The sequence below is a fragment of the Cannabis sativa genome, chromosome 4 (assembly GCF_029168945.1).
Source record: "Cannabis sativa cultivar Pink pepper isolate KNU-18-1 chromosome 4, ASM2916894v1, whole genome shotgun sequence".
Lineage (NCBI taxonomy): Eukaryota > Viridiplantae > Streptophyta > Magnoliopsida > Rosales > Cannabaceae > Cannabis > Cannabis sativa.
Genome location: NC_083604.1, coordinates 58,363,755 through 58,380,716, shown reverse-complemented (window position 1 = coordinate 58,380,716; position 16,962 = coordinate 58,363,755). Strand labels below are relative to the sequence as shown.

Here is a 16,962-nt window from a genome sequence, read left to right as displayed (position 1 = left end):
AGGTCAGATCACTTTGAGATTATTGGATATTCTGACTCCGACTTTGCGGGATGCCAAGATAGTAGGAGATCTACCTCGGGCTACATATATCTGTTAGGTGGTGGAGCTATATCATGGAGGAGTGCAAAACAAACACTCATAGCTTCATCCACCATGACAGCAAAATTTGTTGCGTGTTATGAGACATCCAACAATGGTATATGGCTGAGGAACTTTGTCACTGGGCTGCGCATTATGGATGGAATTGAAAGACCACTTAAGTTGTATTGTGACAATAAGTTAGCTGTATTGTATTCCAACAATAACAGGAGCTCGACGAAGTCAAAACACATTGACATCAAGTTCCTTGTTGTAAAAGAAAGGGTACAAGGTGGACAGATTTGTATAGAACACTTAGGTACAAACTCCATGATTACAGACCCCCTTACAAAGGGTTTTGTGACAGTCAGTAGTCCCGTGATCCGTAAGGGGAAACACCGGGTAAGCTGTGCAATCCCACACCGCCTGGGGAAGGTCAAGTGGGATGATTCTAAGACTGTCCCAACAGTTGAAGAGGGCTTAAATGGATTGATTGGTACTACCTATATCAACAAGGTGCATCTTATTTTTCGGTAGCCCATCACGAAAGAACTCTACAGTTAAGCGTGCTTGACCTGGAGCAATTTTAGGATGGGTGACCTCCTGGGAAGTTTTCTCAAGAAGCGTGCAAGTGAGGATAAAGTACGCTGGAAACACTCGTGTTGGTCTGTAGGGTTAGTCATCAATCCAGGAAGCACCTAGAGTGGCGTACTCGTGTATAAGAGCCATTCATTTCGTGGGTTAAGGGCCCAATGGAGGCTTGAAGCGGGGACGTTATAGGTTTGCCACCCAAGGTCTTTCATGAGCACACTGCTCGTATGGGTGTTTTAGATTATGAGGATATCTGGAATCAGTGGGAGTTTGTCTTTATTATCCTTAGTGTGTTTTATTTGTTTCATGAAACATGTGTATTTGGATATTTTTCAGATCAGAAATTATGTTATTTAGTTTATTTCACTTTGTACATTTATGGCATGTTTACTAATAAGTAATGGGAATCAGTAGTAAGGTAATCATTCCCTTATATTTGTTTACTTGCATTATTAAAATTAGGAAAGGGAGAAGTTGATTAAATAAGGGAGAAAAGAAAGGGAGAACTTCTCCCACCAATTTTGTAAGGAATGCCATTAAGGGTAATGAATTTTAATTATTTTTATTTTATATTTTAATATTAAATATATAATGACAATTTTGTCCTTTAAAATATATCTTGCAAAATAACTACCATATAATATAGTTTAACTCAAAAGGGCAATTTAGTCAATTTAAGCATTCCGATTACGTTTCCTAATAAAGTAAACAAGATAAATCACAACTATTCCATTTCTAAAAAATTTTAGTAAACAACATATTACAAATATTGATTCCGATTATTTTTCATTTATTCCGTTACATTTCTCCATTAATTTATTCCGATTCTGATTACTGTATAGTAAACGTGCCATTAAGCTAAAGTTTTGATCTCCATAGAGTAAAGTAGGACCAATTGAAAATGACATGAATAGATCACCATGCATGTAATTTTCATACCACATTATCATGATTGATCTATGTCATTTGGCTATGCTGATGTATGTGACTATTGATGGGTTTAGTTGTGATTGATACAACGAAAATCGTTTTGATCCGACGTTGATATAGTTAATGGACGAGATTGCATATGCCTATGGTTATGATGACAAAGTTATGAGTTCAATAAGGTTAACACATTTATATATATACATATGTGGACCAGTGGACGATTGTTAGAAATTATTGGGGCCACAATTGTATATATAAAATATGTGTTGGGTCATCAAATAAATAAGTCAAATTTATGTGGTTTATTTTGGAATAAAGTTGATGACTTAAGAGCATAATTGTCATGATTTTAATGTGTGGATACCAATTAGACAATTTCTATTTTGATGAGGGACCAAATAAAAATAGTTAATAAATATTACCAACAGTTTTGTCTGTTGGTAATATAAACAGGTATCGGTCCCCATTTTTTGCATCGCTTCATACATCGTATTCTTGAATCCCCATCATCAAGAAACTCAGGTTCCAGAGAAAAACTTTGATGCAAAAATTGGAAGATCATACCATTTAAAGATTGATTCTATGGACTCCGGTACGCTTCCGCTATTCCTTAATCTTATTGTTTGATTCTCTTGAATTAATTAGGGCAAATTAAGTTTTACAGTGTTCTTAACATATACTTCATACTTAAATTAATATTTCATATTTTTTCCTCTTTCCTTCATTATATACCATAGCATATTAAAATAATATACTGCAATATTAAACTAATATATTTTCTTTTAGTTTTTTTTCTTAGTATACTATTACACATAAAAACAATCAATTATAGTGCACAATAACTATACCGAACAATAAACTATTATTTAATTATTTTAATTTTATTTTTATTTCTTTCTTTCATGATATATAATATAATATATAAATGCTATACATACCTTAGAGTAATATGAATATACCACAACAATTCTATAGTCAAATAAATATATCTATTTAAGAATACTCTATTCAAGAATAACCTCTAATTTGTTATAAAAAAATCAAGTCCCGATTTGGGCCAGTTATAAATAAGAATAACCTCTAAATTGTAATTAGTTATACATTTTCCAAGTCTCGTATTAACAAAGTATACCTCTATATAAGAATAAGTACATCTTAATAAAATATATACATATGTTTTGTAAATTTATTTACATAAAATTAATAATTTTATTCCAAATTGTAACATATGTATTACCATTATATTTACTCTAAAATAATTCTATTATAATATAGTATTAATAATTATTTATTGTTATTATTATTACATTGATATTTTTTAGTATTTTTTTTTTCTAGTATAACTCTATTTAGTTATTTATAACCTCTCAATTAGAATATAATTTGCTTGGTCCCAAGTCTATTCTTGAATAGAGGTTCTACTGTATAAAAAGAAACTTAAATAAACTTCCACAAGTTTTTTTTTCTCTCTTTATTTCATGATTTACCATAGCAAATAAAAAGAAGTTTATTGCAATTTTACGGAATTCTACATAGAACCCTTATTGCAACTAGCGCTATAACCTAAATTGTAACAAAAAATCGTATAGAAACCCCTATTGCAACTAGCGTTACAACCACTTTAGAAACCCAAACCGTAAATTTTAAAAAAAAAAAGTTAAAAAAATAGTATATGGGGTAATTCCCCTAAAAAGAATATAACACTCTATTTAATTATTTTTTATTTATCAATATATCATAGCACATAATAAAGAAATACCGTACAAAATAAAAAAAAAAAATACTAAAAACTTAAATTAATATTTAATAGTTTTTTTTTTCTTTCTTTCCTTCACAATATACCATATCACATACAAACGATGTACCTTAGACCAATATAAATATACCATAAACTTAAACTAATATACTATTAAATAATTTTTTTTATATGTAATAGCATATAAAAATTATATTCTGCAATCATAAGCATAAATACTATAGTGAAAAATTAATATACCACCAGTATAGTGAAAAAAAAATATATATACCAAAAACTTAATTTAATATCTCACGAGTTTTTTTTTCTTTCCTTGATGATATACCAATGAACATAGAAACAATATTCCCTAGTAAAATGTAACTATACCTCAAACTTAAATTAATATTCCATGTTTTTCCCCTATTTCGTTCACTACATACCATAGCACATTAAAATAATATACCACAATTTTAAATTAATATACTACCTTTCACTTTTTTAAATATACTATTACACATAAAAACGATATAACATTGTGTAAAATAACTATACCAAACACTTAAAAATATTACACCACAAATTGAAAATAATATACCACTCTTTAATGTGTTTTTTTTTTTAATTTCTTAATATATCATAGTACGTACATAATAAAGATATACCATAGTGCAAAATCTAAGAGGCGAGAGAGGAACAGAACTAGACTTGTCGGTGCCGAGAGAGAAGAAAGAGGTGAGACTTTTGGCCTTGACATGAGAGACGAAGAAGAGGTAGAAAGCTGGGGTAAATTTTTCGATAGTGACGATCTGCGGTGGTAATACTCAAGGAGTGGCGGTCGGACTGGTAGAGGCGAGATGGTCTTGGTGCTAAAGGAGAAGAAAGAGACGAGTAGTCTGGACATAAGAAAATGAGAATAGGGTAGAAAGTTAGGGTTTATTATCAAAGATTATAATTGTAATTTTATTATCAAATTTTTAACTGAATAGATATTTTATTAATTTTTTATAAAAATAGACATTTATTAACTTAATTGTTAGATTTAAGACAATTTTGAGCCATATTTCGTATTAAAGCCCAATGTGGCCCAATACATTTTCGAACAGCATCGGAGCAATACATGTGTTTTCTTGAATTTCTTTCTTTTCTGGCATTCGTTAGTGCTAAAATCTTACACAATTATCCATAAACCCTAAATCAATTTTTTTTTTAAAAAAACTTTAGAAGAGGGAAAAAAAAGCTTCCACCTGTTTAGCCATGGAGGAATCTTCGCCAACCTTAGGGAAACGGAAAGACCCCGAAGAGGCAGAAGTCACCGACTCCGCAAAGCGCCGAAGCCTCACACGAACCTGCGTTCATGAAGTTGCTGTTCCGAGTGGCTACTCCTCGGCCAAGGACGAGTCTGTGCATGGAACCCTAGCCAATCCTGTCTACAATGGAGAAATGGCCAAGACCTACCAATTTAAACTCGACCCGTTTCAGCAAGTTTCTGTCTCTTGCTTGGAACGTAACGAGTCGGTCTTGGTCTCGGCTCACACTTCTGCTGGTAAGACCGCGGTGGCTGAGTACGCCATTGCCATGGCTTTCAGAGATAAACAGAGAGTTATCTACACTTCGCCATTGAAGGCCTTGAGTAATCAAAAATACAGAGAGCTCAGCCAAGAGTTTCAAGACGTTGGTTTAATGACTGGTGACGTCACTCTTTCGCCAAACGCTAGCTGTTTGGTTATGACAACTGAGATTCTCAGGGGAATGCTTTATAGAGGTTCAGAGGTTCTGAAAGAAGTTGCGTGGGTTATATTTGATGAAATTCATTATATGAAGGATCGTGAAAGAGGGGTTGTTTGGGAAGAGAGCATAATATTCTTGCCGCCGGCCATTAAAATGGTTTTTCTCTCGGCGACGATGTCAAATGCCACCGAGTTCGCTGAATGGATCTGTAATTTGCATAAACAGCCTTGTCATGTCGTTTACACAGATTTTCGACCGACGCCTTTGCAGCATTATGTTTTCCCAGTTGGTGGGAGTGGGTTATATCTTGTGGTTGATGAGAATGAACAATTCAGAGAAGACAATTTTGTGAAGCTGCAAGCTACATTCTCAAAACAAAAAGATTTTGGTGACTCCAGAGGTCACAGAGGCTCTAATGGCAAGCCAAGTGGGAGAATAGCAAAGGGTGGACCTGCTTCTGGGGGTTCTGACATTTTCAAAATCGTCAAGGTACTCTCGATTGTCCGTTGTGTTGTGCCCTACAATCACAAACTGTAGAAAAAGGTTCGAGTTTGTGTAGTCAATTACTAGAAATCAATTGCTAAACTAATAGAGCATATAAGTGTTCTCTTAATCTTTTGCGTTTCTTTATCCGTGTCGATAATTGGAATTAAACCACTGGTTCTCATGTCAGTGAAACTTAACACTTGAAAAGAAGTTTCTTCCTAGCAAATTTATCACTGTATGATTGTTTATAGAACTATTAGTAAATTGTCTGTGCTTTGTTTTTTTCATCAGATGATTATGGAAAAAAAGTTGCAGCCAGTTATTATTTTCAGCTTCAGTAGGAGAGAGTGTGAACAACATGCCATGTCAATGTCCAAGCTTGATTTCAACACACAAGAGGAAAAAGATACAGTAGAGCAAGTTTTTCGTAATGCCATTCTCTGCTTGAACGAAGAAGACAGAGAATTACCGGCAATAGAGTTAATGTTACCATTACTTCAACGAGGTATTGCTGTTCATCATTCTGGTCTTCTTCCAGTTATTAAGGAGTTGGTAGAGATTCTTTTCCAAGAAGGCCTTGTAAAGGCACTTTTTGCTACAGAGACGGTACAATGATTTCCTGGCAATAGCTTACCTTCAATGTTCTTTTAAAATTTCATTTTGGATTTCAATGTGCGGTTTTAGTTTCTATATTAGATTAGAACTTTATAAATGATATTCATTTCACTGTGCAGTTTGCTATGGGTTTGAATATGCCAGCAAAAACAGTTGTGTTTACTGCAGTTAAGAAGTGGGATGGTGATAGCCATCGTTTCATTGGGTCAGGTGAGTATATTCAGGTGAGTTAAGATTGCTTTACCTCTGCTAAGTGGGTTTTAGGGATTTTGGCGTATAAAACCATTGTAAAATAAAAAAAGAACAAAACCAAGAAGGATACAGAAGAACACTCCCAGCTTTCTTAAAAGACATATCCATTTAGTGCATATGGTCGTTTCCATCCATTTAGTGCATATGGTTGTTTCCCTTACTGAAAATTTATGTGTTAATTTCTAAAGATTATTTTGTTTCCTTTTGGTAGATGAGTGGACGGGCTGGGCGTCGTGGCAAAGATGACCGCGGCATTTGTATAATAATGATAGATGAGCAGGTAACTTTTTTCAGTCATGCTCTATTCGTATAAATTATTGTACTTAAAACCAAGTATCATCTTACTGTTTTTTGTGCAATACTAATAAGCTTTAGGAGATTTATCATTTTTTTTTTTTTTAATTTATAGTTATCCTTGTGTCTCGTTTTATTACATGGCTTTTGTTTTATTGTTCACTTTATGTTTTCTAAATGTTAGTGATATGATTAAAGAAAAATATGAAATTGCCTGTGTGTGAACTATTTTTGACAAATTTACAGCCTGAAAAGTGCTAGTTATTAGGCTCATTTTGAATGAACAATCTCTGTGTACTCATTACAGATGGAGATGAATACGCTAAGGGACATGGTTTTGGGTAAACCAGCTCCTTTAGTGAGTACCTTCAGATTGAGCTACTACTCCATTTTAAATTTGATGAGCCGTGCAGAAGGCCAGTTCACCGCTGAGCATGTGATAAAGAATTCATTCCACCAATTTCAGTATGAGAAGGTTTCTATTGCCAATTTCTTTTATTTGAATTAACACTTTATGAACAGTGATTAATTACATGAAATTTTCTTCATGGTTCAGGCTTTACCTGATATAGGCAAAAGAGTTTCAAAGCTTGAGGAGGAAGTTGCAGTACTTGATGCATCAGGAGAGGTATTCTTTCTTTTTCTACAAGTCTTCAAGTTCATTTTTAAAAATTTATTTATTTGTCTAATTTATTTCTTCTTGATTAATGATCGACATACAGGCTGCTGTTGCTGAATATCATAAGATTAAACTTGATATAGCCCAAATTGAGAAAATGATGATGTCAGAAATAATGAGGCCTGAAAGAATTCTGTATTTTCTTCAACCTGGTCGACTGGTATGTCCTGATGGGCATTATTGTTGAATCGTGTATAGAATCTTAATTGTTTTGCGTTTTATCTATCCTTGTCCATGTTTGTGTTTTTTGCCATTTAGTGCCTATTTTGTGTCATTTCAGGTCAGAATTAGGGAAGGTGGAACAGACTGGGGTTGGGGTGTCGTAGTTAACGTTATTAAGAAGCCCTCAGCAGGATTAAGTGCACGTGGGGGCGGTTATATAGTGGATACCTTGCTACACTGTTCACCTGGTTCAAGTGAAAATAGTTCACGACCCAAACCATGTCCACCTCGTCCAGGAGAGAAGGGTGAAATGCATGTGGTGAGTTTGAAAGTGTATTATAGGGGTGGGCATCCGATCCAATCCAACCTTTTTTTTCTCATCCGATCCAATCCAATTAGTAATTGGATTTGGAAAATCATAATCCGATCCAATCCAGTTAGACCTTAAAATCCAATCCAATCCAATCCAATTACTAATTGGATTGGATCGGTTTTTTAATTGGATATCCAATTACACACCTAAATTTCAACATTAGCTTAAAAATATAAAGAAAAATACGTAAAAAACTAAGTATTACTTTTTATTTAAGTTTAATACTTCATAAACATACTATTCTTACAAGTGTATTGTAGCTAAAAGTTTTAAATAATTAAAACAACAACATTTTTAAGTAATAAAATAAAACAAAACATCATGAAAATAAAATACACTAAACAATCAAAGTGTTACAAATTCAACATACAAAAAAATCTAATAAAAATATAATAAATATTTATTATATTTTTCAATATTTTTTATTATATAAATAATTTTTTAATATATATAAATGTAATTGGATTGGATCGGTTTTTAATTGGATTTTAAGATTGACATCCAATAACCGATCCAATCCAATTAGAATCCAACTTTTAGGATCCAATCCAATCCAATTGTAATTGGATATCCAACTTTTTGTAATTGGATTGGATTGAATCGGTTCGGTTCAATTGGATTGGATTGGATGATGCCCACCCCTAAGTGTAACTGGTTTAATCTATCATTCCTGTGGTTGAGTTAATATTTAGATTTCCTAATGCATATATATGTTTGTCTAGGTTCCAGTTCAGCTACCCTTGATTTCTGCTCTCAGCAGACTAAGGATATCGATTCCTCCAGATCTGCGACCATTGGAAGCAAGGCAAAGCATTCTGCTCGCAGTACAGGAGCTGGGAACTCGTTTTCCCCAAGGTCTTCCTAAGTTGAATCCTGTAGCGGTAACTATCAGATGTATTAGTGTTATTTTATTGTAGACCCCAGAAAACAAATACGGATATCCATTTTACTACATTTATTACATTTAGGAAGATAATCATTACAGCATTATATTAAAAATATTGCCATCTTTGGATTGTGCTGAGATCAGGACATGGGTATTGAAGATCCTGAGATTGTCGAGTTGGTCAAACAAATTGAGGAGCTTGAAAAAAAGCTATATTCACACCCGCTTCATAAGGTTGGTTATTTAAAAATGCCTTTGAAGAAAATACTCTTGAGGTGTTTTTCTCACTGTTATTCTTTGCTGATGCAGTCTCAAGATGTAGATCAAATTAAATCATTTCAGAGGAAAGCAGAGGTGAATCATGAAATTCAACAACTGAAGACGAAAATGCGTGATTCTCAGGTATGGGTTTATATGGATACTGTGTTTAGCTAGTTATGATTGGAATTGAAATTGTATCGAGTTCAATACCCTACTAGGTAGGTAGTCAAAATTGTTTCTTGAAAGTCAACTTTTTTGATGATGTTTTGTCAGATTTGACTTTTTGTCTAATATAATTATATGTCAGTCTTCAATAATTCTATTCTACTAAAAATAATGGTTGTACATTTGAACAAGATCTCCTTTTAGACTAGTTTTCTACTGATTGTACATCTTCGTAGTGCTATTTTCATGTTCAATGTCAATATTTACTTTTTCTTACTCTTGAAAGTGTGTAATTTCTTGGGCACAAGAAAGAAAATTATTGTTTGTCTGGTTTTGGAAGTGCACAATATGATTTTGGTGTGCTCATGCGATGCGATTATTTAAGTGTCCTATCCATCTTGGGAAACAAAGAAAGTAAATGCTATAGTACAAACTTGTTAGTCTGACTATAGTGCTGCATTAATGCTTTGTGGAAAGTGTCACCAAGCTTTTTTTTTATTTATTTTTTTTTCAGTTTTTGTCCCTTTTTCCTTTGGGCTTTGGCCTTTTAATTTAAGTCCTCATGTTTACAGCTTCAAAAATTTCGAGATGAGCTTAAGAACCGATCACGAGTCCTGAAAAAACTTGGTCATGTTGATGCCGATGGTATTGTTCAGTTAAAGGGGCGGGCAGCCTGCTTGATCGATACAGGAGATGAACTACTTGTTACTGAATTGATGTTCAACGGTAACCTGAAGTAGCTTTTCTTGTTTTAATTTAGGCTTGCATTCATGTAGGCTGCCTGAGCATGCTTAAATAATACACATGGGAAATTATTTTTTCAATTTATCATTTTTGCATACTGCCACTTGTTCAATTTTGAATTATTTATAAAAAATGCTTGTTGATCAGGTACATTTAATGATCTCGATCATCACCAAATTGCTGCTCTTGCAAGTTGTTTTATTCCAGGAGATAAATCAAATGAGCAGATACAGTTGAGGACAGAACTTGCAGGGCCATTGCAACAACTCCAAGACAGTGCGAGAAGGATAGCAGAGGTATTGAATTATTTTATACTCTGATTTTCTTTTTGTTTGTGTACGAGCAGTGTCAGTTACTTCCATACTGTGCAGATACAACATGAATGCAAATTAGACGTAAACATTGAAGAGTACGTGGAATCAACTGTTAGGCCATACTTGATGGATGTAATATATTGCTGGTCAAAGGTCAGTTTCGCACATTCATTTTTGTATAATTTATATATGAAAATTTGAGGGGTAGTGATTGTTTTAAATCATTTTCTGTAGGGTACTTTTAGTACAGGACCTCCCACAATTTTTTAGGGAATTTCATGTAATTTAAGAAGACTAAATCAGGATTTAAACATCTAGTTGCACATATTTGAATTCCAATTTTGACATTCTAAATTATCTGGAATTTCTTTAAAATTGTAGGTTCCCCTCCAACTTATCCATGTACTAAAATTAGCAAAATAGCAAAAATACCTATGGATGGTGATTAAAAAATCACTGCTATAGTGGCACTTTTATATAAGTGTGTCTATATATATTTATATATTCTTTTTTAGGAGAAATAAAAACTTTTATTAATGATAAAATAAATGGAAAGAAGAGGATAAGGTATACCCGAAGAAAGAAAAACAGAAAAAACAAAAGAGACAAGTGTTTTCCATTGAAACTTGCACATATATATATGTTGACTATGGTGTGTTCATACTATTCCTACTTGAAAAGATTTGGAGTCCCTCTTTTCATTTGATGGTTGTTTATTTTAATTGACTAGGGTCTTGATTTTGGTGTTGTACCAGTTTGTCTGGCGATGGTTAATTATTTATGTCCTGTCTTTGGTGTTGAATTACTCATTATTAGGATTACGAGATGTCATTTGGTTGCTTTAGATGGTTGAAGTGATCACTTTGATTCTTTTAATATTTCTTGCTGACTGAATTAGTTTATCTGTTTTTTTCTTCTTCCAGGGTGCAAATTTTTCAGATGTCATACAGATGACTGATATCTTTGAGGGCAGTATCATTCGAAGTGCCAGAAGGCTTGATGAGTTTTTGAACCAGGTAAGATATTCTTTACAGTAGAAATCCTCACGTACTTCTTTCTAATGATTACTCCTATATCTACATTGTTCAAGAACTATACTTGAGGCTGAATCGGAATAAATAGAAAGAATAATTAACACCTTTATTAGTTTATGGTAGAGGAACTCCTTAAGGAGTCTCGGCCAGCTAGCCAACTAAATGATTACATAATAACAGCTCAATAAATTGCATTCTAGTCATCTGTTGGCCTAGCGCATGGCCTCCCTGACCAATGACCAGGGTCTTTATTCTTAAGGATCATATTAGAAATTACTGTTAGACTTTGAAGTAACTTAGCTCTGAGTGTGATAACATAATGTATGTGCCAAACACCTGCAATGGAGTGTGTGGTGCCACATGCTGAACTTTATCTTTTTGAGTAAAATACGGAGTGATGGATGTGCACCATCTATGAAAAATGTCTACGCTAGGGTTAGTTTTTCTGTATATACAATATTAAAATTATTTCGCCCTGTTTTTTCTATTTCAAGTTACGGGGGGCAGCTCAAGCTGTGGGAGAAGTTAATTTAGAGAACAAATTCGGTGCAGCTAGTGAGAGCCTTCGCCGGGGTATAATGTTTGCAAATTCCCTCTATCTTTAAAATCTCTTCCTGGAGGGCGGCAGAATAAAATCCTAGTGATCTTGGTTTTCAATGACATCTCAGTAGCGAATGCTCATTCTGCTGTGTGAAGTGTTGTTGTAGTTAGGTTGGTCCTTATTCTTTCTTTTTGCATCCAAGTTTTGTTTTGTTCATTTTATGACACTGATAATGCTTCTATTGCTCTCTGTTCAATTGTTAGTTTACACTGTATACATCCTAGATTGGATCACAAGGATTCCATTCGATATATAGTTGTAGAATAGTTTGATTATTTTTGCTGGAAATGTTTGAAGTAATTTTGTGATAAACGCATAAAAGATAGGAGGATTCTACCATTCTCGTGTTCTAGGCCTTTGAATTCTAATATTATGGTTGTCTGAAATGTCAATGCATAGTGCTAGTGATATAATATGAGCAAATGTGATGTCTAATATATGAATGAGAGCAAACCATTTAAAAAAACTTTGCAAGACTGCAAAAGCTCAAATCGGGGGAAATTTAGAAATTGGGTGGGGGGGTGAAATTTTGATGTGCTCTTATAAAAATAGAAAATAAAAATGTGTTTTATAACTTTTATTTTTATTTTTATTTTTTGATTTTATTTAAGTAGGGTTCATGTTCGGGTCTGACGCTGGGTTGTGATCTGAGTTTAGGACTGGGATCGGGGTTGGAGTCGGAATTTGAAATATTGATTAAGAAAAAAAAATTGTTCAAATATGTTTTTGAAAAATATTTGTTCTTTTTTAATTAAAAAAATAGAAAATTAATCAAATATATTTATATGGGTGACTATTGTTACATTTTTATTGTAACCATATGGTCACATTTTTCTTTGACCTGTAATAGTAGGTTACTAATAGGTAGACTTTCCTTTTTTAGAATTAATTAATTATAATTAACTATTTTCTTAAAATAATTAATTAAATAGTAGACATTCTTTTTTTAGAATTAATTAATTATAATTAATTATTTTCTTAAAATAATTAATTAAATATTCAACAAGACCTCTTTTAGCAATTAATATTTATATTTAAATCTTTACTTGAATTATTTTTATAATTAAGCCATTTAATTATAATATTTACAATAAATTTATTTTTTTTACAAAAATTAAACTTCTTTTGACACCCTTTAAAATTCTCTTCTTATAATAAATTTTCAAACAATTAATTATTTTTAAATGATATTTAATTATTTTGTTACAATTATATGAACTAAGTATGAGACCTCAAGCTAATCAATCGATAACAAGTGCAGCCTTATTTTTTTCTAAAAAATCCTTCAACTTATTTCATTTTTTACTTTTTAAATATTTAAATAAAAAAATTAAATAATCAAGTGTAATAATTTAAAATTAAGATAACTAGTATAATAAAATTTAAATTATGAAATTATATGTGTATAATTTTAAGTTATAAAAAGTTTTGCTATAAAATTTTAAATAATTTAAGTATAAAAAAATAAATTGCTAAAAGATCTTTATATAGTAATAAATTGCAAAAAATTGATTAATAATTATAATTAATTTAATTTTAAAATATAATTAATCTTAATTAAAGTTTTATAAGGAAATAAATGATTAGGTTACTTTCAGGTTACAAGTTATTTATTCTTTATTTTTATTTAATTTCCAAATTAATCACAACCATTTAATAGTAATCCAATGGCTTAAAAAATGTAACCACGATAATTACAATAAAAATGTAACCATTGAAACCTCTTCCATATATATATATATGGGTGACTATTCAATGGTTACATTTTTATTGTAACCATTATGGTTACATTTTCCTTTGACCGATAATAGCAGTTTAATAATAGGTAAACATTCCTTTTTTAGAATTAATTAATTATAATTAACTACTTTCTTAAAATAATTAATTAAATATTTAACAAGACCTCTTTTAGCAATTAATATTTATAAATAATTTTTTATTTATATTTAAATCCTTAATCTAATTATTTTAACAATTAAGCCATTTAATTATAATATTTATAATAAAATTTATTTTTTTTTACAAACATTAAACTTCTTCTTACACAAATTAAAATTCTCTTCTTATAATAAATTTTTAAATAATTAATTATTTTTAAATGATATTTAATTATTTTGTTACAATTTTTTTTGACGCGTATTTTGTTATAATTAGATGAACTAAGTATGAGGTCTCAAGCTAGTCAATCGATATTATTTTTTTTTTCTAAAAAATTCTTCAACTCATTTTACTTTTTACTTTTTAAATATTTAAATAAAAAAAATTAAATAATTAAGTGTAATAATTTAAAATTAAGATTACAAGTATAATAAAATTTAAATTATGAAATTATATGTGTATAATTTTAAATTATAAAAAAGTTTTGCTATAAAATTTTAAATAATTTAAGTTCAAAAAAATAAATTGCTAAAAGATCCTTATACAGTAATAAATTGCAAAAAATTAATTAATAATTATAATTAATTTAATTTTAAAATATAATTAATCTTAATTAAAGTTTTATAAGAAAATAAACTATTAGGTTACTTTCAGGTTACAAGTTATTTATTATTTATTTTTATTTAATTTCTAAATTAATCACAACCATTCAATGGTAATCCAATGACTTAAAAAAAATGTAACTATGATGGTTACAATAAAAATGTAACCATTGAAACCTCTTCCACATATATATATACATACTAGTGATGGGTGGTGCCATGGCACCTATCACCAGTTTATTTTTATTATTTTTATTAATAATATATGTTTTAATTGGAATGTATTAACTCATTAGAAATAAAGAAAAAATAATAACATAGCTTAAAAAAAATATGAAAGAAAAAGAGGAAAAAGACAACAAAAATATACAATTAATTTAACATGTGATTATAATTGGTACAAATAAAATAAAATACATATTTGAAGACATACAAATTACTAATATGTAATCTTACTCACATTGATAAAAATATAAAAAGAGCATGTACAATAGGAAATAGAAGAGCAAGAAGTGACACATACAAGTTTTTGAATCTAACAATCTCAATAGTTTGTAAGGAATTTTTAACGACCTAAAAAGTTTAAATATATAATTTGGTACACGTCAAAGTTTAGGAGACAAACTCTAACAAGCTTTTATTTTATTTTAAAGATAAAATTATATTTTCTCTTATGTTTTCAAAACAATTACAAATAATAAATAAGTACAAAAAGTAAAAAAAAAAATTTATGCATAAAAAGTATTTTTTTAATTTTTTTTTTCATTTAAAATCCAAAAAAAAAATATTATTAAAAGCAAATATAAAATATTAATAAAAATATATTATTATACTCAAGTATTATCATACAGGACCCCCGCATAAATTTTACTATAAAACTTACTTATGGTTTTGAAAAAAATTTAATATATAATTGTCTAATCAACTAAATTACTTAATCTATTTCAATAAAAAGAATATATTTATTTCAAGTTTATAGAGAATAATTAAATTATGAAATGCACATGTATCAAAATTTTTTCTCTATATCCAATACATGTGTACTTTAAAAAAAATAAATTAAATAAATTTATACAAAAATACTAATAAAAATGACTAATTATAAACAATATGAATAAGAGAAAAATAAAAAGAATTAAAAAAAACTTAGAGAAATTTCAATAGAGATGTAAATTAATAAGTGATGTAAAGTTAAAATATAGTTCACATAGCAAAAATTGTTCTCCAATGGTGTGCTAAAAGTTGATGTAAATTTGGCACATAGTAAATATTGAGCTAAATTTGACAAAATATTTATTATAACACAAAATTTACATTATGATAAATGGACAATTTTATTATTTACTTTTATGCCACTTTTATTATTTTATTAGTATATTTATAGCGTTAATTATGAACTATTAATTTTTATTATTTCATATTAAAAAATTAATGATAATTTTTTTATGGGTAAATACTATTTTGGACCCTGTGTTTTGAAAAAGTTACAGAATGGACCCTCTGTTTTGTTAAATGACAAAATGGATCTTGTATTTTCCAAAATGGTAAAATTAGGACCCTGAGCTTAATTTTAGACAATTTTTTTTAATATAACCAACTTGAAGATAATTCCTAACACGAACTAGTACAGAAAATGTAAACAGTTTTGCTATAACACATTTAGATCAGATTATCATTAAATTTCATTTTGACAAAAAATCAACAAAAAGTCCTATTTGTATTATTTTGGAAAATACATCTATTTTGTCATTTAAAAGAACAAAGGGTCAAATTGGTAACTTTTGTAAAACACAAGGTCCAATCGGTAACTTTTTTATACTTGCAATAAAAATAGTAAATTTTGCATCAAGTTTTGCAACTGTACATTATTGGAGCACAATGCTAAAAATTAATACAAATATATCACAAAGTAATTTGTTTGCCAAATATACAATTTTTACATCTACCCGTTGGAGATGTTCTTGCAAACTTATGTATAATTAACAAAAAAAATTGAAATTCTAATCGTAGTTATAAAAATATGTACATATTAATAACAAAAATGGTAAGATACACATTAAGATGACAAGCACCACAAAAGGCACCATACAATTAATGATGCATTTTAATACCAACTCTAAAAGTTTTAATTTATATAAATGATTTAGAAAACTGCTAACTAATTATTAGATACCACATCAATTGGTATGTATTGAGCACCTTAAGGTATCACATAACAATAATAGTAAAAAAAATTACTTACTAAAAAAAAATAGTACAAAGACAATTCATAACAAAAAAAGAAAAAAACAATAAATAAATAAATTTTGCATCAAGTTTTGCAATTGTGTATTGGACCATAATGCTAAAAATTAATGCAAATATATCACAAAGTATTTTTTTTTGCCAAATATATTACATTTTTTTTACATATCTCATTAGAGATGTTCTTGCAAACTTATATATAATTAAAAAAATTAAAATTCTAATCAAAGTAATAAAGATGCGTACATATTAATAACAAAAATATTAAGAGACACATTAAGGTGTCAAGCACCATAAAATGTAGTAT

At 29.9% G+C, this 16,962-nt stretch overlaps 1 protein-coding gene across 1 annotated transcript; it reads left to right on the top strand.

The window, feature by feature from the left end:
• Window positions 1-4,354: 4,354 nt before the first annotated feature.
• Window positions 4,355-12,281, top strand: LOC115713075 (DExH-box ATP-dependent RNA helicase DExH10). The gene is made up of 16 exons (XM_030641558.2): window positions 4,355-5,554; window positions 5,843-6,157; window positions 6,286-6,390; window positions 6,630-6,698; window positions 7,020-7,187; window positions 7,269-7,340; window positions 7,435-7,551; window positions 7,672-7,872; window positions 8,649-8,807; window positions 8,957-9,046; window positions 9,122-9,214; window positions 9,811-9,964; window positions 10,130-10,278; window positions 10,354-10,449; window positions 11,220-11,312; window positions 11,825-12,281. The coding sequence occupies exons 1-16, from the start codon at window positions 4,592-4,594 to the stop codon at window positions 11,933-11,935; spliced, it is 2,955 nt and encodes a 984-aa protein (XP_030497418.2). The 5' UTR covers window positions 4,355-4,591; the 3' UTR covers window positions 11,936-12,281.
• Window positions 12,282-16,962: the final 4,681 nt, after the last annotated feature.

Bases quoted from the DNA above. Each gene is read 5' to 3' on its own strand.
- LOC115713075 (XM_030641558.2), top strand. From the start codon at position 4,592: ATGGAGGAATCTTCGCCAACCTTAGGGAAACGGAAAGACCCCGAAGAG. The intron at 7,552-7,671 runs GTATGTCCTGAT...GTGTCATTTCAG, and splicing joins TTCTTCAACCTGGTCGACTG to GTCAGAATTAGGGAAGGTGG. The intron at 9,965-10,129 runs GTAACCTGAAGT...CTTGTTGATCAG, and splicing joins TACTGAATTGATGTTCAACG to GTACATTTAATGATCTCGAT.